Source organism: Camelus bactrianus, chromosome 32, assembly GCF_048773025.1.
Source record: "Camelus bactrianus isolate YW-2024 breed Bactrian camel chromosome 32, ASM4877302v1, whole genome shotgun sequence".
Taxonomy (NCBI): domain Eukaryota; kingdom Metazoa; phylum Chordata; class Mammalia; order Artiodactyla; family Camelidae; genus Camelus; species Camelus bactrianus.
Window position 1 is genome coordinate 18,948,607 of NC_133570.1, and position 22,375 is coordinate 18,970,981.

The following is a 22,375-nucleotide window of genomic DNA, read 5'->3' on the forward strand; positions in this document are numbered from 1 at the left end:
ACAGATGAAGAAATGTGATATTATGTCAATGGTTACCCAGCTAACTGGTAGCAGAGTTGAACCCAGGGAGTTCTGAGTTTAGAAAATGTTCTTAATTTCTGTAGTAACAGTAAGAGAATATTGATACTTAATGGCATGTCCTATAACATAAGATACAGCTCTGCCATTTACTAGCTGTAATATTGATCAGTTTGGCTGAAGAAAACTCTCAGGAATATAGTACTGCTCAGGGTGTATTATTTACAACAGCCAGGACTTCAAGCAGGCAGTAATTAAGGGGGGTGGCGGGTGGGATGGAAGCTTTCAGTCACTTTAAAAAGTGGCATGCTCACTACCATGGCAAACAGTAATACACCTAGCGAGAACACATTAAGACTTAAAGTTCAAGAGGGAATCAAAGAACAAAGACATTGCATTGTACTTTTTAATTGCACAGGTAGTTTTAAATAAATGGAGAAAGCACCTTCCAAAAGTTACACTAGCAGGGGAAGATTCCAACAAGCATTTACATAGTAAATTTCCGTAAAAGATTCTTGATCTTTACTTGAACTGTACATGAGGGAAAAGGAGCCCCCACAGGTAGGTGTTTTCTTTGCTTGCAGAAGCAAACTAAAGGACCTAAAATTGGAGGCAAGCCTGGGAAACCAAGAAGGGGGAAGAGATATATTGAATGTTAAAGAAATGTTCATTAATTCCACATCTTAGACACTTGTCCAGTGACTCTTATGTAAGTATTTTAGGGCAAACCACTGCCCTTAAGACAAAGGTACAACCTAAGAAGCTGTAATTCTGGATTACAGTAAAATATCTACGTACCCTGAACCACTGAATGTCAAAAGACATTGGGGTGACCTATGAGGTTTGAACAAACATTTCAGAGGAATTCTCTAGGACTGTACACCCTCTACTTTGGCTTTTTGAATGAGGCACAGGCTTCTCTGCTATCCTCCAGGCAGTGTAATAGTCAAGGAAAAGGGCAACAGTATTGGATCATTCCTTAGACACTAATCAGCTGGGGAAAGAGTTCACTGGCGAAAGTGTCCTCCCAAGAATGGTCTACACCAAGCAGAGAGGACATGTCACTTAAGGGAGAAGGGGAGCCCTCATAGCTACAGTCACTATAAGCATCCAGTAGGCAGGAAGATGGCTTCAGGCAGTGGCTGGTTGAAAGCAGATCTGAGATACCCAGCTCTGGAATGAAGTCATCTTCTACAAGTTCTTCCTTCACTGAGACAGTGAATTCAGGGTGATCTTTCTCTGAGGGGCTGAAAGGTGCTTCCTCAATTTTCACTACCACATTAGCTTGGCTCTCTGCCTCAGAGGGTATCTCTAAGACTTGAGGCTTTGTATATACGTGGTCAAAACGTATCAGTTCATTAATGGCTTCCAGCTTGGCTGATGACGTCCCCAGTGATGGATGAGGGGAGGCTGGTAAGGAACTGGGTTCTTCTGGGTAGACTTCTGGGAGCTGCTCCAGGCTGGCAGACTCTGGGGAAGGACATCTGAAGAACATGACTGGGTCCAAGTTGAACAGAATGCCCAACAGGATATCAGACTGAAAAAGACAAAATTAAATGGAATTCAACTATTACAATGCACCTGAGAATCTAACTTGGTAATAAGTTCCATGATGTAAATTAATCATTATGCTACATAACCTCCAGGACTCACCAGGCCCATTTATCTATACTTTATGTCCTAAGCCACCTGGAAATAGGAAGGTAATCAATGTTCACCTTTAATTCAACCAAAACTAGCTTTGCTACCCTCATCTGTCTGCTTAGGGATGTGAGGCATCAAACAGATGGAATTAAGTAGTTATACAGCTCTTTAGTAAATCTGAATAAGCCCTACCTCAGAGTCTGAAGAGTCAACACCGTCAGAATCCATGGGGAGATGTTCTGGAGGGGTGACAACTGGGCCTGCACCTGCTGCAGAGGTGCACGTAGTCTGAGTGCTGCGGACTCAGCAGACCCGGCCACCGGCCCCGCTCCATTCCCCTGGGAGGAAAGACCAGCGTGAATAGACAGCTCAAACAAGCCTAGAGTCCCTGAGGAAATGCTTGCCAGGCAGCTGATTCTCAACTTTTAAGAAACATAGAAAACTATTCTTTAGAGCTGAAATCTTTCCCTTACCTTTGTTCTTTCCATCTTCTTGAGCCCTCCTCAAGAACAGATGAGAAAAGGGAGGTAAGACTAATTTTTCATTGCAATTTTCTGTACAACAAAACATTTTTCTTCCCCAAAGATTCAGGCATGACTAATAAATAATACCTTAATCATATTCTTGATAAAAATAATGTTCCTAGTAATAAAATTCTATAGTAAACTTAAGCCCAGAATCTTTTTAGATAGTGATTTTTTAAAAGTTTGTTCTGAACATCACCTTCACAGTTAGAACTGTCCTACTGTCAATCTCAGACCACTTAAGTGTTATCACTGAATTTGCCATGATTCATAGATTAAAACCCTTCTATCAGAAAGGTGTCATTATCACAACAAATCCTTTCTCTATTCATTCATCAAAGAACTACTATAATTTTAGTAGCATTCAAAGTCAGATCTGACTGGCTCTCTTGTTCTGGCTCTCCTTAATGCTGGCATGGTAGATAAATCTTGTTGGCTACTAGCACTTATTAGTACTTGCCCTGAGAGAGTCGTGAAACTTAATTATTAGGACTTAGTACTATTCACTATACTCTTGAAAAATGAGTATCATTAAAGAAAGAGGTCATGTCATGTCACTTAAAACCACTTCTCACATAAGGCAACAAATAAAGGACATGACTTACCTTGGTTTCTGCCTCCTCTTCAGTCACTAGGGCATCCATCCCCAAGCGCTGTCTTAACTCCTGGTTCTCAACTACGAGGCCATGAGTTTTCTCTCGTAAAAGCTGATTTTCTAGCAAAAGTTTTTGGTTCTGGGAGAAAATTCAGAAAAGGCTATTAAAGCTTCTAATTCTTTCACTTAATCCACCTGACAAAGTTTCACTACAATAGATTTCCCTTCCTTCTCCTGGATCTTTTGGGAAACTATGCTTATGCAGTTGTTCACAGTAGGTATTAGAAAGCAAGATCTTAATTATGAAAAATAAGCTATTTAAGAAGTGCCATCTCATGGGGTCACATATAACACAATGCCCGCAACTACTAATACAGCCCTCAGCAAAGAGTGGCTTGTGATTTTAATTTAGATATGTCTAAAAAAACCCTATCTTGAACTGGCAGGTAATAATAAAAGTGGTAGTGGTGGACTATACAATCAATATGTTAAAAAACCCAAAAACCAATACAAATAATCCTTATGTATTCAAGATGTGTTAACTGGCAACAATTTAAGTTTAGGTTCTAGAAGGGGAAGGGAACCATTAGTGGACTTCTGGCCAAGCCAGGAAAGGTCTCAAGTTTAAGCAATAATTTCCTATCTGCTTTTACTAATTTCTTAGTACTAACTGATAAAACACTGTTGTATTATTGTAACTCATCAGCTCTGAGACAGATCTAGCATCAAACGCCAGAGGGTTGGTCAATCACTTCTGCTCTCATCCAGCTTTACCACTTAACCAATTACTTATCTATCCTAACTTCGTTTAACTTTTTTTTTAATTTATATTTTGGTGGTGGTGGGGGGAATTAGGTTTAATTATTTATCTATTTACCTATTTATTTAAATAAATACTGGGGATTTAAATAAATACTGAGGTACAGGGGATTGAACCTAGGACCTTATATATGCTAGGCAGGAACTCCACCACTGAGCTATACCCTCTCCCTTAGTTAAACTTTTAAGTATATGTCCAACTGTATTCTAAAGGGGATCAAACTGGGGATGGGCAGCAAACAAAAGGCCATTCACCAAGGAAAGACATACAATGGATGAAAGATAAGACTTCGGCCTCAAGTATCTTTACCTCTTCTTCCAAATCGACCACTTGCTGTTCCAGTTCACTCATTCGAGCTTTCTTTCGGTCTCTAGCAGTCTGAGCTGCCACTCTATTTTTCAGTTTCCTGAGAACAGAAAGAGACATCTCACACTGAGTCATCTCAAGCCTTATTTATATATCCTTATTTGAAAACTTGGCCAGATGGTGCTTTCATTTTAGTTTACAGTATAAGGTAGACATGGTAAAATACACTTTAGGCTCCTCCTCCCGATAAAACGAAACAAAACAAAATCAGCCTTCTGTGGATCCAGCTTGAAGACCTCCTTTATTCTCTCCCTATTGCGTCATCCACCTCAGTCTCATTCGGGCCACAGCACGGAGGCTGGACACAAATATTAGTCATCTTGCATCATTAGGTATTTCCTTTCCGCCTTTCTACTCCCCCGTTGTTTCCTGAATTCAATTTCCTTGAACAGGAGCCAACCTGGACTAATTAAATCTAGTGAAGGCTGTAATCGCGCTATGATATGAACCCTCCCTCCCCAAACCCAATTTAAATGAGGGAGAGGCTGATGGGACTTTCGCCCTGGTGCTGAGAGCCTAGGCCCGTGTCTGCTGGAGGAGGCACTTAAAAATCACAAAAAGCACATTCATCATTAAAGAACTAATATTTACAGAGGACTAAGTACTAGGCATTTCTCAATCTCCCCAACGACCTCTTGAAGTAGATATTTTAAGGACTCAGACTATTAACTAGTAAGCCTTACAGTGCTCACAGCCCCTTCGACAGCTGTCATTTCTGCTCCGTGCGCCACCAAAAAAAGTAGGTAAACCAATCGACTCCATATTACAGCCCAAGTTCAGAGAAGCTGAACCACGGGTTTGTGGTCACAGAGCTGGAGGAACCTGGAACCCAGGTGCCTGCATAACCAGCTTTGGTCATCTCTTAATGAAACAGAAAAGAAGGACATTTTTAAAAGGCCTGAGCAGCCCTGGACTCCACCCAGCGCGGTGGATCGGTCAGTCCAGACTTCCTGCTCCGCCCCGCCCCGCGCCACGATGGCACCAGACCAGCCAGGCCAGGGGCGCCCGACGTTGCGGGCGGTCAGCACCCGGCCCCAGGCCCCTGTCCCGCCTTCGGATCTGGTCCCAGGCCCCCGACCCTCGCCCACCTCCGCAGCGCCTTCTCCTCGGGGCTCAGGTGCGTGAGGCGCTGTCGCTTACGCGTCTGGGGCGGCCCCCCGCTCGCCGCCTCCGGGCTGGCCCCTCGCTGGCCCGGGACCATGATTGGCAGAGCCCGGCCGGCCGGGGCTCCGGCGGCGGCGGCAGGCTTGCCGGACAGAAGCAGTACTTTGGGGGCCCCGGCGGCCGGGCTCTGAGCGGCTGCCACCACCACCATGACCAGACCGTGTCTACGCGAGTACGCGCCGCCGCCGCCCAGCTGGCCAGCCCCGCCGCGCCCAGCCTTTCTACGATCGTGGCCCTCCGCGATTGGCCAGCGCCGAGTGACGCAAGCCCATCACGGCGCCCATTGGCTCGGAGGACCCAGGGGGCGGGGCCAAGGCGTCCAGCGTGGCGGTCGCCCGCCCAGGCAGGGGGCGTCTGGGCATTTTTCGCGCGGGCGACGGGCAGACGTCTCCGGTCTCTGGGCTGCTGAGGGGGCCGGAGTCATGGGCTCGTTGGAGGCAGAGTCAGACGGAGTTTCCTCAGTAAATGGATTTCCCCCCTCAAGCCTGACGCATTTTCACCTGGAATGACAAGAGTTTAATTCCAGACTGAGAGAGGTCCTGTCTGAGGAATTTTTACTGAGACTGACGGAGTTTTACCTCCGCCGGACAGGCCCAGAGCAGAGCAGGAACTGGAGACTGCGGCCTTAGGTTAGAAAAAAGCCTGCAAAGACATTCCGGGACAGAAGTCTGTAGGGAATGAGATCGCGCATTTAAAACTAGGTTTAACTCCTAGTGAAGACTTAATAAATCATAGGTGTTCTCCCCGAGTGGCAGAGATACATGTAATTTTATTTTTCTTTGCATTTCTAAGCTTTCTGCTCTGAGTGTACTTTATTTTTACTTTTTTATTTTTAATGAGAAGAAAAGAAAATTTCACGGGAGTAGATTCAGGGCTTCTGCCCACCTGTTGCGGCGAATGGTTGTGAAAGAGGGGCCCCTGAACAGTAGCTCGGGAACAGTTTAGACACTGGAATATTAAAATTGAGAAACCCGAGAAAACACCCTACCCAGGCGTTTTTCACTTTTTTGAAGCAAATTACAAACTGTTGAGTTCCGTAGAATTACAAAGCAATACTTTCTTTAACATGTAGTTACTCCTTCCACTGTTCTAGGTTCTGGGTCTGCAATGGTCAGTAAGTCTCGTAGCTGGTGATTGGAAGATACGCAAGAAGTGTAAAGATAGACGGGTTCCAGGCAATTCTTTGGTGTTATGAAGTCAGGTCAGTGCTTCAATTATATTTTGGTGGGGGAAGAAGGAAAGAAGTTAATTCGGTCTCCTGATACACAGGCCCTTTGTAGGGGCACAGTTTCTGTCATTCCCTGGGCTGGGCTCTGAGTCTCCTAGTCTTCTTCCTCCAAATTGGCAGAGTGGAATCAGTGACTGTTTATTTAAACTGAGCTGGCCCAGGCTGCTTCCTTCTGTGGACTGGAAAAGAGGTGAGGGCTGACCAGAGACTCCAGGACAAAGAAGACTGCCTCATTTTAAACCCTCAGCCTTGAGCTAGCTGGATCCTAAGGTGCCTGCAGGGGCAGGAGACTCAGTCCTGGCCCTGGGACCTTTCTGGAAAAATCTTTCGAATGCCTTCTGGTTGAGATTTACACATTTACATTAAAGGACCTTGGAAAGCTGTAAGAGGTTCTGAAAAGAGTCAAGTAATTTTATTTATTGAGTTAATATTTGCGAATGCCAAAAGGATGCCTGACACTGTGTAAGAAATCTCAGTGAAACTAAAAGAAATTTTAATCATTCAGATGTAAAAAGAAAATGCACGAGGTCTCTATATTAGTCCAGCACAGTGTGAATGAGTAACCATATGGAGAAGGCATAAGAGGCTGGACTTGAAGAGAAAAGGCCAGTGGATTGCATTTTAGTCTTGGTTAATGCTGTAGAAGTGGAATGTTGAAATGGACTCCCCCAGCTTTGTTTTTGAGGCTTTTATTTTTTCCATAAACATGTTAAAAATCATAAAAAACAGTAATTTGACCCAATGCAGCTTGCTGTCCATGTAGTCTTGAACATGCAAGTCCAAACCTTTGAACAGTTTTATATCCTCTCTGCATGATTTCTCTGATAATTCTTGCTTCAGATGCCATTAATATTTTAAAACAGTTCCTAGGCACTTGTGATAAGAGCTATAAAATATGTAAAACACAAAGCTCTCAGTCTTTGTGAATTGCAAAGAAAAGTGATGAGAAAAAGTTGAACATTAAGTCTAAATAAATGTCAGTGTAAAAAAACTACACCAAACCCAGTAGCAATCTGAACTAAGTGTGAAATTCAAGAACTGCTCTTAATATGGTAGCCACTGACCACAGGTACCTACGGATTCTTTATCCCACCTCTCTTAGGTGGGGGTAAGCTCGGTTGGTAGAGAGCATGCCGAGCTTGCGTGAGGTACTTGGTTCAATTCCCAGTACCTCCAATTGAAAAAGGCGGGGGCGGGAGGGAGAAGCCACCTTTTCTCTTATTCACAGTCATTCTAGAGCTTGTCACTCATTTCCCAAGGTGCACTCTCCTGAGGTAGAAAAAGAACCTCTGGGGTTCTGAACAAATGAACCAGTCTAACTTCTGGTGATGAGGCTAAAAAAGGGAATAACCTTTGTCATTGAGTATCAAATCCCTTTCCAACTCCATTGGTTCTTTTCTGCTCGTGTTTTGTTTTGGGTGGAGGTAATTAGGTTTACTTGTTTATTTTTAGAGGAGATACTGGGGATTGAACCCAGGATGACCTTGTGAATGCTAAGCATGCACTCTGACACTCGAGCTAAACCCTCCCCCTTCTGACTGCATTGGTTCTAATTCTTTGTTTTCAATAAAATTGATGGAAGGCAAAATTGAGCTGTCAGCTGGGATTTCAGTACAATAATTGTTAATGATAGATCACAGTGTGACTTGGCTTCTAACTCGAAAGATGTTCAAAGAGTTGAAAGACATCATTGTAACAAAATGCCTTCCTTCTCCATCCATTTAGTTATCTAGTTATATGAACAATGTTTGGGGGAATTAATGCTTGCTCTAGCAATAAGTGCTATTAATCCACTGATACATGATGCAGTGATACATTTCCAATATTTTACTGTCTCTGTTCAGTAATTATCAAAATTTGGAATATATATATTGTTTTGATAAGCTTTATAAAATTTGAACTGATTTTAACTGCTATGATAGCTCCATGTAGAATGATTTTTTATGGTTTGAAGAAAGTTTTTAAATACTAAAATATATTTTTTTATGCAACATAGACTATTAGTTTTAAGCATACAACTATAGTACATTGAGATAAAAGTCTGTGAGGAAAGTAGAATAGAAATATAACTTAAAAGAGAAAGAAAAATTAGGTAAGTTTTCTGGTTCTTGAGAGCTTGTTTGGAGGTTCTAGCAGGGGAGCGCAGCTAGTCATATACCTTTGACTGAGCAGAACGGTCCTCCTTTTTCGGGGTTGGTCGTCCTCTTCCACCGAGCGCCCAGCTTCAGGAGGAACGCACATGGAGCGGTGAGGGAGGAAGGGGACACCCGCCTAGCCAGCCAGATCAGCCAAATCAACCCTGGTGATCAATGGGGTGACAGATGTCGCAGCCAGACTGCCCTCACATCCGAGTTTTCTGGTACTTAATAAAGAGATTGTTAATTTTTTTTAACTTTTGATTTTGATATAATTTCAAATTTCAGAAGAGATGCAAGAATAGTACAAAAAGTTCCAACATACTCTTCACTCAGACTTTTTACTCAGACTCTCCAATTAACTTTTTACTGGGTTTGCCTTGTCAGTCTCTCTCTATGTATGTGTATCTTATATATATATATTCATAATTTTTTCTGAACAATTTATGAGGAAGTTGCAGATATGATGCCTCATTACTCCTAAATACTTCCTGTATTTCCTAAAACCAAGGCATAGTCTCCTCATAATGGAACCATCAAAATCAGGAAATTATCATTTGTATTGATCCAGTATCACTAATCGCCAAACTCCATTCAGATTTCTCTTGATTCTTCCAATAATGTCCGTTAAGGGAACCCTCTTACACTGTTGGTGGGAATGTAAATTGGTGCAGCCACTATGGAAAACAGTACAAAGGTTCCTTAAAAAACTAAAAATAGAGTTACCGTATGATCCAGCAATCCCCCTCCTGGACATATATCTGGAAAAGGTGAAAAGTCTAATTTGAAAAGATACATGCACCCCAGTGTTCATAGCAGCACTATTTAAAATAGCCAAGACATTGAAGCAACCTAACTGTCCATCAACATATGAATGGATAAAGAAGATGGGGTATATATACACAATGGGATACTACTCAGCCATAAAAAAGTATGGAATAATGTTATTTGCAGCAACATGGATGGACCTAGAGATTATCATACTAAGTGAAGAAAGTCAGAAAGAGAAAGACAAATATTACATGCTGTCACTTATATGTGGAATCTAAAAAATAATACAAATGAATTTATTTACAAAATAGAAATAGACTCACAGACAAAAAAAACTTACAGTTACCAAAAGGGAAAGCGGGGGAGTGATAAATTAGGAGTATAGGATTAACAGATAGTATATCTGTTAACAGATAGTATATCTGTATATAAAATAAATAGACAAAGAAGGAGGGTGTAGCTCAAGTGGTAGAGTGCATGCTTAGCATGTATGAGGTCCTGGGTTCAATCCCTGGTACCGCCACTAAAAATAAATATATAAAATAAATTACCTCCCCCCCAATATAATAATTAAAATAGACAAAAAGGATTTACTGTATAGCACAGGGAACTATATTCCATATATTGTAATAACCTATAATGGAAAAGAGTTGCAAACTATAAACTGAGTCACTTTGCTGTATACCCAGGATCCATTGATGATTCTTCCCTTAATTATTACCATAGTGATTTCCTAATTCTATCATTCCTTCTCCATTTATTCCTTGGAATTCTCCTGTGAGGTAGAACTTTTCCTTTTTTAAATTTATTTTTTCATATCAGTATCAACTCACAGAGTCCTGTTTTACTGAGTAGGTTAAAAAAAATCTATTAATACATTATTTATTTTGATTCTCACAAACTGTCTCAGACTTGACCAATGGGAGTCCCCTCCTTTGAAAATTGTGATAACATGTACATAACATAAAATTTACCACTAATCATTTTTAGGCATACAATTCAGTGGCATTGTGTATTGTCACATTGTTGTACAACCATCACCACCATCCATCTCCAGAACTTTTTAATCATCCCAAACAGAAACTCTGTACCCATTAAACAATAATTCTCCCTTCCCGCATCTTCCCAGCCTCTAGTACCTCTGTTCCACTTTCTGTCTCTGTGAATTTACCTATTCTAGTTACCTCATGTAAGCGGAATCATGCAGCACTTGTCCCTCTGCACCTGATTTATTTTACTTAATATAATGTCTTTCAGGTTTTCCGTGTTGTAGCATGTATGAGAGCCTCTTCCTCACATGTGTCCTTTCTGCCATGTCACAACCATTCTTTGACCACTTAATTTTCTGGTATAACAAGATATTCCAGACTCATCTATTCTTTCCCAAGTCCAGGCCTCGAATGGACCATTTCTCCAAGAAGCTCTGGCTCTTTTTCATAGAGGATGATAGTGACAAATATCTGGGTGTGCTCATAGCTACTGGGGTATCATTGCTTTTAGGTTGTCTCAGTGGATAGAACTGGGAAATATATTTATGTATATGTGTATATATACCCACATATATAGAAAGAAACAGAAATAGATGTTTGTATGTTTACAACTATTTTTATATCAATCTACCTATATATATTAAAAACTCATGAGTATACACCAATAACTCCAATTCCAGTTCAACACCAAAGAGTTTATTCTAGCCTTCCCTCTTCTCATGATTTTAACTCTATTCTCTGACAATAAGAAGACAGGTGCCCATTAAAATTCTCATGTGTACAAATGTATGTAATTAATCTATTAACAATGGCTGGTTGAATCGTTGGCCTTAGAATGTGTCAACCCCCAACCCCAGCCAGCTATTCTTGGTCAAATCCTTGACTCATATTTTAAAATGTGTGCTGATGGACAGCAGATAACTGGGATATTTCAATTCCATTGATGACAGATAAAAAAGTGATATAAAAGTTTTCATTTAAAATGTCAATACTCCCAGTTGCATTCGAAATGACATCCTTTACAACTATTTAAGCTTATCATGAGAACTTTTAGATGTCAAATTTAAAATATGTGGCAGTATCTAGTTTTACTAAGTTATTTAGGGACCATAAGAACAAAAAAAGTTTTGAGACCACTGTAGCAGAAGAATAGAACTGAACCATTAGGAGAGAGACAGAGAAGACAAGAGTGAGGGTAATCCAGTGAGAGGGAGAAAGAGCAATAATTGTTCCAAAAAATATAAGAAAAGAGGACAACACAAGAAATATGGAAAGTAAAAATAACAAAATTCAAAAAATATTAAAGGAGAAACAAGGTAAATAGAAAACATGAAATAACATGGTAGGAATAAGTCCAAATATATAATCAAAAATAAATATGAATGGATTATATTCCCTTCATAAAAGGAGGCTCTGGTTTAAGTGAAAAATCCAAACTCCAGCTATATGCTGTTTATCGGAGATACACATAAACCAAAACAGCATAGAATGGAAAATGGCTTCCCAGGCAAATGTTTACAGAAAGCAAGCATGTGAATTCAGACAAAGTAGAATTTAATTCAAAAGCATTAAAAAAGCACAAAGAAGTGCCTCTCCTGTTGATTAAAGGCACAAGTTATGAGTCAGACATTTTATAAACACAGTAGCATAATTTTGAAATGTATAAAACCAAAACTGAAATAAACAGTGAAAATGACAGATGCACAATCAAAATGGGAGAATATACCTCTTAGAATCCTCCGACGGAGCAGACAACAAAGATGTGACTAGCACAGTTCACAAGCCTGAGCTTATAAAGAACTCTCCTCTCCACCAAGAACATGTGCTTTTTGCAAAAGAGAAACAGCCACAACACTTGATTCTATTTGACTCTTGCAGGGTAAGATCGACCATTGTGTTTTAGGGTTTGGAAACAGAATTGTTTCCAAGTTTTGACTTTTGTGAATAAAGCTGCTGCGAGCATTTGTGTACATATCTTTGTGTGCAAGAAATGTTTATATTTTCACTTCTCTTGGGTAAATACCTAGTAGCGAAACTACAGGATCACGAGGTCAGTGTATGTTTAACATTTTTAGAAACCGTTTTCCAAAGTGGCTTTATTGTTTGACATTCCCACCAGCAGCACGTGGCTTTCTTATACTGCTGTTGCTGATTGTTATTTAACTCTTTCATTGTTACTCAACTTCTCACTTGTTTACTTTGTTACATGTTTTTCTGACCAGATTTCAACAAGCTCATTAGAAATAAAAATATGTGTTGTACTTCTTTGTGTTTAGTATAGTGCTGAGTACCTATCAGACATGCAATCCATATTTTTTTAATGATTATTAAACTGTTTCTCTGCAATATGCTTTAACAGACAGAACATCTTTTAAATTACTCTGAAAGATTGCTGCATAATACCATTTTCTTGAAAGTGGAATTCAACATAAGTTTGGTTTATCTTGGACTCATTACTAAAGCCTGGAATGTGCTCGTTTTAAGACACTAAGCCAGTATTTCTAGTTACCCGCACAGCATCTATTCTACTTTTCTTCCTTATTAAAAAAAGGTTTTTTTTTTTGTTCAGGGTACCTAGCTGAAAACACTCAGCTTCCAGACTCCCTCAAAGCTATGAACAGCTGTGGAATGAAGTTCAGCTGTATGAGTGGAAGTTCTAGGCAGAGAGGATTCCAGGGAAGTTTGTTAAATGAAGACTCCTCTGGGATACCTTTCACCTTTTGCCTGTTGCCCCTTTCTCCCAGGCAATGCTCCTTCTTGCCTGGATTGCTGATGAAAGTTTGAAATATTGAGAAGGTTCAGCAGCCATTTTGCAAGTATGAGGAAGGAAGCTGCATGCTAAGGATGTCAGAGGGGAAAGAGAGAAGGAGTCTGGGTTACTGGTGGCATCCTGGAGTGGCCATCTAGCCCTGACCTAGCTCTGGACTGCCCACTTCCAGGTCCCACATTACATGAGAAATAGGAATATCATAGTGACTGGGTTTTTATAACACACATGCATACAACACAATCCTCACTTTTACAGGCACTTTCCTACCACACTGCTCTAAGTTAGATTTTCCAAATACTGTTACTGGTTTTCTCATGAATAGGCTACTAGCACTGCTAAGGATCAAGTGTGCTTAAGTATGGCAACTGGAAATAAGTGGGTCCCAGGGACATAATTTTTATCAGTGGGACTTTCTTCTGATACCAGGAAAAGAGATGAGTCATTTAGCCTTATAGCATCTCTATTTTGTGGCCGGAAAAATTGAGATTCACAGGACCAAAATAATCAGTTTAAGGCTACAGGTTACTTTTCCAGCTTATCTGTCTGTCCCATACACGAGTCTTATCATTTTCTTGGAATGTCCTTTTCCCCTGAGTTTGCCCGGCAAACCCCTGCTCATCTCTCTGTTTAAACCATAGTTTCTCAACCTCAGCATTATTGACATTTGGGGCTGGACTGTTCTTTGTTGTGGGGGGCTGTCTTGTGCATTGTAGGATTTTGATAGCATCCCAGGTCTCTACTATTGGTTGCCAGTAGCACCCCCCCCCCCCAGCTATGACAACCAAAATTGCCAAATGTCCCCTGGGAGCCAAGATCTCCCCCAGCTGAGAACCATTGCTCTAAATTCTTGTCAAATATCCCCCTCCTGTGCACCTGCACAGTCTTCCAGCAAAATACCTGTGACCCTTGGCAGTACAAGTTCATCTGCCTGGAGCTCTGTATTAGACTGGAAGCTCCTTGAAGGCAGGGGAAGGAAAAGCTCAGAGAGAGAAAGAAAGGAAGAAAGAGAGAAAGAGAGAGGAAAAGAAAAGGAAAAAGGTCCAGGAGAAGAATGGATGGGAGTAGAATTCAGGAGTCCTGGCTCTGTGGTGCCACAATTCTGACCCTCACTGTTAAAGACTCACTGTTTAAGGCCTTTGCTCGGTGTCATATTTTATAGGCTCCCATGCTATAGTCAAGGGACAGATTCTATCAAGAAAGCTCCACGTTGCTCATTGTTCTGGCTCAGCTCAACACCCCGATCAGGCCTGATGGAGAGGAGAAGGCATATATGGCTGGCTCCTGGCTGTGGTGCTTTGGATGTTGCCAACAAAATTGGGATCATCTAAACTGAATCTAGCTGGCTAATTCTAAATATAAAAATTTTCACTGTATTAAAAAAAAGGGGGGGGGGGGCTCCTGAGCACATGGAGCTCCCCAAACACCAGTTAAAATGGAAAAGGAAAGCAAAAATTTAAGACAACTTTTTACATTCTCACAAGGAGAAGTGAAAAACTCCTAAATGATATGAGTGAAGAACAAAGGTCTGTATATAATATTTTCGCTTCCTTTATGGACACAAAGTTGCACCTTAATCTTGCAGAAGGTGCTATGTACACCCGTCTCCCAGTTCCAGTTTCCCCTAATGTTGTCCTCTTACACAATCATGGTACATTTGTCACAACTAAGAAACCCACTGGATGCACAGAGATTCATTACCCACCCCAAGAAATGGATGAAGTTCTTTGGTTTGCTAGGACGAGTGATTCCAGTGCTTTTAATTTCATGACCATGTGTTTAGAGGCGGACGTCTGTGAACTGTTTGAGTAATGTTTAGACGCCAAAGGTATGGGCAGGAAACCCTCCTGGTTGCATTGGCGGATGTCTCCTTCAGTCCTGCGGCTGCCCAACCCTTCCTGGAGAAGAGTTGCAACACTCCCTGAAGCTCCTTTGTGTGTGTTAGGGTTCTAAGAAATTCAGTACTCCGTTGACTTCTGCAAAATGCTGCAGCTCTGTGCTCAGTAAATTAAACAGAGCTTAAAAGCGCACAGCAACAAAAGAAGGTTCGTTTGAAAAGTGAAAGGATATTGCATGACTTTCTTTTTCACATGGCATTGACCCAGAGCAGTAAATGGCTCAACATTTGGTTTTGTCTCTTTAAAGAAAGCACAAACTCTCCATTATCGAGAACTTGACTGACACCAAGGTTCAAAGGCAGCTACAAAAGCAAGTTTTATCTTACTTGAAACAAGTTTCAGCCCTGCAGGCCCCCTTCATTAGTCCTAGGAGAATAAATATCAATTCACTGGTTTTGAAAATGTTTAATAAACATTTTGGGGGGCTTAATTTTACATTGACAGAAAAGTTGCAAAGCTGGTAAAGAGAATTCCATATGCCGGCACCCCACATCCTGGTTCCAGTTTCCCCCAATGTCATCCTCTGACACTGCCATTAGTACATTTGTCGAAACTCAGAAACCAACACTGACACAGTGCTGTTAACTAGACTCTAGACTTTATTTGGATTTCAACAGTTTCCCCCTTAATGTCTGTTTTCTGTTCCAGGATCTTGCCTTGGTTTTGATGACTTAGCTTCCGTTTGGTACATCTGTTTTTGCAGAGTGTTTCATGACTAAGTTCAGTAAATGATACTTACTTGAAGAACTGGATTTACTCAAGTTCAACCTTCCCAGACACATACACACCCGAGGCGCTGACTCCAAAATAACAGCAACTGGATCCCTCTCCCTTTGGTGAGGTGGCCCTTGCCTTTGGGTGATGCTGTGAGTTTTTTTCAAGACCTGACTCGTAAAAGACTGGATTTCCACAGAATGGCCCAGGGACTCGCAACATTAAAAAAAAGAAAATCTATTTATAGCTGACTTTGTGCATCTGATATTCCCATGGGGAAAGACAGCAAGCTGAACATTTTCTATTCTCTTCTCTCACAATCTTTTTTTTTTTTTTCCATGAAAACAGCCAGGATTTATGTGGTTCCATGAGCCAGCTAGATAAAATAAAGACCAAACTCTGGTTTGGTGGATAAAGGAGATATGAGAAGAGAAAAGCTTTGAGAGTGAAGAGGGAATAGAATTAGGATTGCTTCCGAGAAGATTGGAACAGAGACCATCTATCTTCCATTTCCAGACCCTGTAAGAATGGTCCTCACAACCGGGGGACGAGGGGCCTGGGCTTGTGACATAGATGGATGGACTTCAGGCTGGTTTTCAGCTCCAACACACTAGTTAGGTTACCTTGGACAGGTTACTTACCCTCTCTGACCCTCAATTTCCCTGTCAGTAAAATGAGAATCAGGGTTGAACAAGATAATGTGTTAAACACCATTTGTGACACAGAGAAAGCACACAAGGCATGTGATGTACATTGTTACCGAGGACAGTCGATCCTCAACACCAAGTGCCATTCCCACGTGCCTCCTGGTTTCCCATTCATCTCACTCTTTCTTCCATCTTCTGATATTTGGTAGCTAAGAAGTTCGACGGGTCCCAGAATGCTAAGCAGAACAATGGAGGGTCCAAGTCTTTAAAATATGTCCAAGTATAAAATCTGATCACTGGTCACAAGCAGGGATGGGGTCTGTGAAGCAGCAGGTATGTCGTAGTGATGCACACTAGGTGAGTTTTCCCCAGTTGCTCCCTCTCCCAGCCAGAGAACAAAATGCCCACTTGACCCCTGGGTGGGCCATTCCTGGCCACCAGCTGCCAATGACCGACTCTGTCAGTGTGACCTAAGACAACATTCCCAGCAGAGGGCTGCAAACATTTACAGACCCGTGACCTACGGTGAGATTTGGGGGCAGGGCTTGGATTCCGCCATACCTGGGGGTGGGTGGCTTGTGGGAGCTGCACTGCACAGAGCAGGTGAGCAAGGCTGCAGGATCTGGGAAAGAAGAGGTTGGGTTCTCCACTTTCATAAAGGGACCCTGTTGTTTCATACTAAACACAATCATTTTCCATTTGAAAATGGGTTGTATTTTCCAACTGAGAGCTCCAGAATTATAGTTGATTACAGTCCTTGGGATCCACAATGTGTTTCCAAAAGCTCTTGTCATGGTCCGTGCCTGCCTGATCCACAGCCTTGTGGGGAGCTGAGAGGTGGAGGACCGACCCCTGAACTTGAGCAGGACCATAGGGCTTAGTGCTTGGCTCTGCTGGGTGAGCTGGAATAAACCATGAACCTCTTTCAGGAGCTTTCTTTTTCTTTGTTGTCATTTGTTTTTACTAGAAAAGGTAGGAATGTGCATGAAAGCAACCTCACAGAGCAAGCGCCTGGAACACAGCAAGGAGCTTGTTGCCTTTAATTCCAGATCCCAGAGCAAAGGCAGTCCATCTGGGCATGAGCCTCTTCACTTCACTTGAGAGGCTTTGCCTTGGTACCTGAAGGAGGATGACTGCAGTAGAGACAGCTCCCTGTGTGAGCCCTCCCCCCTCCGCCCACAAATGGCCTCCTCGGAGCAGGTGACCAGAGTGCCCACTGACCCAGACACAGACCCCAACCTGTCCAGGGACAGGAGCATCCCTGAGCTAGAATCTCAAGAAAGCAGGCTTCATAAAGGAGGCAATGTTTGTGAGGGCCTTGAAGGATGCATAGGAGTTTGCACAGGATTTAGCTTTATAGTTTTTTTTAAATTGAAGTATAGTTGATTTTAAAGAGGAGGGATAAATTACGATTTAGCTTTACTTTGTCCCCTGCCCCTTCTCCCTGCTAGAGAACTAGATGCCACCTGGCCCCTGAGCTAGAATCTCAAGAAAGCAGTAATAGTTCATCTGGTTGCTAAGAAAAGACCTGAAACTAACACAACATATATATTCAGCCTTTAACACCTGCTGCTATTCCTGAGACTAAGTGGATAAGAGGATCCTTCTGGATCTCTGTATGCTTATTTCAACTCTTCCGGGACATCCCTTGTCCCCTTCCTACCTCATTCTTAGCCCCCCTCAAGACTTCTTTGCTATTGTTGTTTTAACCAACAACTTTTCTTTCTTTCTTTCTTTTTTAAACATTTTTTATTGAGTTACAGTCATTTTACAATGTTGTCTTTCTTTCTTTCTTCCTTCCTTCCTTTCTACAACAACTTTTCTTTAAAAATGGAGGCAAGAGTGCTTGAGAGAGACAGAGAATTTCCCTCCTGTCCTCCCCACCCTTTCCTTGTTTGGCTTTAAATTCTGCACAGTCACTCCCTCCGCCATTTCTTACTCTCTCCCTAAAGGAGCTGGAAGGAATTTCTGGGTGTCTGGGCTCAGGCGGTGTTGTCCTTGGAGCCCCAGGGAGAGGTTATCTCTTGGGGTCAGGAACCGGAACCGGGATGGGAACCTGGGGTTCCGAGGTCTTAGGCCGTGGCCCTCCCTGCAGCTCTCCCGCCTCCTCACTTTGCACAATGACACAGCTGACCTTTTCCATTTCATCTTGTTTTTTCTCTGCAACCTACTTGGCACGGCAACCATAAATCAACCTGCTTCCTCCTTGGCATTTCTTTTGTGTATCCTGCTGAAATTAAAAACTCAAAAGGAAGAGGCCCTGTAGACCCTGAAATGTTCAGCTTGCCTTCTGGCCTTGGCCACTGGCTTGACTGGTCCCACCTGCTCTCCTGGGAGAGTGGGCAGCTGACGAAACCTCCCTTCCAGTAAGTGCTCTTGTTTGCATATCCTGGTTCAAAAACAGGAACCGCTTGTTGGAAATCGATCAGGTAGGTAAAGTTACTGATGGAGTGGATTTGCTTCGAGCTGCAGGCAGCGGCCTTCGTAAGAAGGACGGAATCTGCCCAGCTGTTTTACTGATTAAAATCTCCCTGGTTTTTTTACTTGCTAGTTCTAAAAGTTCTTAGAACCCCTTTCCAGGAAGAAGCCAGGTAATAGAAAATCAGAGTAACAAAGAACAGTAAGCCTTGTTTGTGTCCTCCTGTCTCTTAAAGCTCTTTTTATTTTCAAAGGAACCGGCATGAGGATGTGTGAAGTAAGTCATCATTAGGGACATTGGCTGATGAGTACATGATGTGAGCCAGGCTCTGTGGAAGGCACCTGCCTCCACTCCCTCTGATTTCTGCAGAGTAGGAAGTGGCTCCATTTCTCAGAGGAGGAAGAAGAAGCTCTGAGAGGTTAAACCTGAGGTCATGTAACTACTCAGTGATGGAGTTGGGATTCCAACCTAGATCCCCATGACCTCAGAAGTTGTCCGGTTTCCTGGAGGTTGCATAGCATGGAAAGGACCCTGCTTTCAGGACAAGATGCTTCAGAGACAACCCCCGCCTTCTGTGATTTGCATTTCTTTAGCTAGAAACTGAAAAGTCAAGTTGTCTGAAACCAGCACAAGAATGTTCCTTTCAGTCTCTGTTTCTTTCCTGGGTTGGAGGTATAGACTGGGTCAGTTCACTGTGCAAACAGCAGACTGGGAGCGAGGCAGAGCCCACACCTCACTGAGTAAACAGCACCTGGAGGTCCCGGTAGGGCATACAAGGTCCTGGCTGGCGAGGCCTCACTTGGAGAGACAAACAGGAGAAGCTGCCTGTGGGCTGGGAGCCGGGAGCCCTGAGCGCTGGTCCTGGTGCCGCCATTACTAACACTATACTTCTCTGTTCCTGTCTGGAAGCAGAGGAAATCAGCTTGATGATGTATGAATCTGGCTGGGATTAGTTTACCTCAGGCTGTGTGGCAGTAGGTAGGCCTGCAGAGGGTAGAAACCAGCTGTCTGGGTTCAGGTGTGAGCTTCACCACTTACAAGCTCTGCGACCCTAGACAAGTCCTTAACTTTTCAGAGCCTGTTTTCCTATCATTCATCCAAGAATAATAGTAGGACCCATCTCACAGGGTTATCAAGAAATCAGTCAGAACGCACCATAGAATTTTAGAATATTTCATCATGGCCACAAGAGCCCCTTTCTTTTGGCTTTTTGTTGGTGGTGGTGGTGAAGTTGAGATTCAATTCAAGCAAAAGCTAGCAAACTTTAAAAAAAAAGTTAGAGTTAAGCTCCTAGAACTAAAGCTTAGTTCCCTGCTGGTACCTAGGAAACACATGCTGGGAATTATGAGTGATCCCCTAATTCTGCAGATAACACTCAATGCTTGGCACATGCAGGGCTCTTTACTAATTCTGTGGATGATACAAAGATATTTACACACTGACCTTTTCTCAAAGAACCCACAGTCCGGGAGGGACGCACACAAACAGCCACGATGCAGAACTAACTGCGTCACAGAGAAGATAAGGAATCTGCTCTGCTGCTTCAAAAACTTCTCCGGAGGCCAGACACAGCAAGACCCCAGGAGAAAGTGGACTTTGTGGTCACGTATAGCACATTTTCAGTCCCGACTTTGACACTGGTCAGCTAGATAATCTTGGACAATGTACATAACTTCTCTGAACAATTTTCTCCTCTTAGGATGGTTAGTTTTATAAGTCAACTTGGCTAAGCCAGAACACCCTGTTAGTCTATTAAACTCCAATTAGGTGTTGCTGTGAAGGTATTTTGTAGACGTGGTTAACATCTGCAATCAGGTAACTCTAAGTGAAGGAGGTCCTCTGAGTGGGCCTCAGCCAATCAGGGACAGGCCTTAAAGAGCAAAACTGAAGTTTCTCTGAAGAAGAAACTCCTCCTTGGGCAGAATTAGCTCCTGCCCAGAGTTTCCCGCGTGCCAGTCTGCCCTGCAAACTTCAAACTTGCCAGCCCCACAGTTTTATAAGCCAATATATTTACATGCATGTAACTCCTACCACCTACTGGCTCTGCTTCTCTGGGAGTGGGCAAGCACATATGCAACTTCTCTTTCTTTTCCCGACTGCCCCAAGGCTCATTCACCTCAGTTTCCCCACATCTAGTCATGAAACCACAGATCTTGGACCTGGAGGGCCTGTGTAGTCCACCCTCCTCTACCTGGGGATGAAGCTGTTCAGACGGAGAAAACACATGGTTTGTCCCAGGTCTCAAAGGCTATACTGGAGGCATCGTGACTAGCCCTGTGAGATTAGGACTCGGTTGAAGCAAAAGGGGCACTTGCCTTGGTGCAAAATTCAAGACAGTGCCCCCAAGTTCAGGAATCAAATAATATTTTGATGCAATATTTTTTTAAAAAATATAAATTACTGCAAAAAAAAAAATCCATGATGAACAGAGTATCCCGTGTTTAGATAAGGAAAGATCAGTGTCGTTGGTTTCTCCTGTACTGCAGGCTCTGGTGAGGTTGGCACCACGTCGCTGTCTGTGTCTGCCAGGGTCTCTGTATTCTACACGGCATCACATGGTCCCCATAGTGCTGTCATTACCATGCATGTGGTGGTTTCCTCTGGCCATCAAGACCGCACATGGGTGGCTAAGGGATGGAGGCATTTCCCGGGATGCAGGACTTTCAGGGCTTCGATCAGAAGAGTCCCAGCAAACCAGGATGGTTGGTCACCCTATCAGAGAAAGAAGCAGGGGCCAGATCTTGTGCACCTGTGTACCCCTGAGCCACTTAATTATTATTGACTGAATTTGTCCTTTTTGGCAGAGCGCTTGGCGGGCACTCAGCCCATCCCTAATCAGTTGCTTATCTGAGGCACAGAAAGGAAAAGACGACTTGGCTGGGACCCACTGGCTAATCCGTGGTGCTCCAGTGCCAGGCCCGCCTGCCTCCCACTGCTGCTTCATGACCGTCCCCTGAGATTCCTGAGACATGGGTTGACCTAGTGTAACCCATAAAGGCTTATTTGCCTACAACCTGCCCAGGAGGCTGTTTTTCCTTTTAACTTTCTTTTTTTTTTTTTTAACACTAGCTTTGGAAATTTTCTATCCCTAGACACAATGGTCCTTTTGCTTCTAGGATCAGTACGTTGTGCCTTCAGCTAACAGAGCTGGTGTATGGTCAGGCCACTCCAGACTGCAGTTCTCTGGCTCTCTGTAGATCCTCTTCTCGACCAGTCCCTGCTTCACTTATGTGAACCCAGTCCTCTTCATCACAGGGCTTCATTAGTGACTGAGGAGTCAACCTGGTGTCCGTTCCCCCTATAAATGGCCTCTTTCTCCCCTAAGGAGCAAAGATAGCTGCTATGTCGTGCTCGCCAACTACCTCGCACGGTGGGGGCTTGAACTCGGTGTTCTGGAAGACAGTAGGGTGCCTCTGTGACCGTCAGTTTCCTCATCTGTGAAGTTAGCATCATGATATCTTTTAAGGTAATTGTAAGGATGAAATGGGATAATGTATAGAAACCACCTTGTGCAGTCCCATGGGAGGTCATGTATTTTGTTTCCCTTCTCTCTAGTTCTCTTCCAAATCTCAAATGTGGTGATTTTCTAATTCCACTTTTACCACCAATGATAGGACGCACCTAGAATTCAGGAATCGTCACGATGTTGGCCATTTCAGATCGAATCTGAGTAGAC

General features: G+C 42.9%; 1 protein-coding gene and 1 long non-coding RNA gene across 2 annotated transcripts; one reads left to right on the forward strand and one right to left on the reverse strand.

Moving 5' to 3' along the window:
- Positions 1–410: 410 nt before the first annotated feature.
- XBP1 (X-box binding protein 1) lies at positions 411–5,341 on the reverse strand. Its single transcript, XM_074356633.1, is given in 6 exon segments — positions 411–1,555; positions 1,855–1,938; positions 1,941–2,000; positions 2,792–2,920; positions 3,911–4,007; positions 5,056–5,341. Coding segments are annotated over 6 exon segments (1,155 nt in total). The 5' UTR covers positions 5,283–5,341; the 3' UTR covers positions 411–997.
- Positions 5,324–17,287, forward strand: LOC123615743 (uncharacterized). Its single transcript, XR_006723413.2, has 3 exons — positions 5,324–5,760; positions 6,225–6,332; positions 15,568–17,287. It is a non-coding gene; the product is annotated as an uncharacterized LOC123615743 (long non-coding RNA).
- Positions 17,288–22,375: the final 5,088 nt, after the last annotated feature.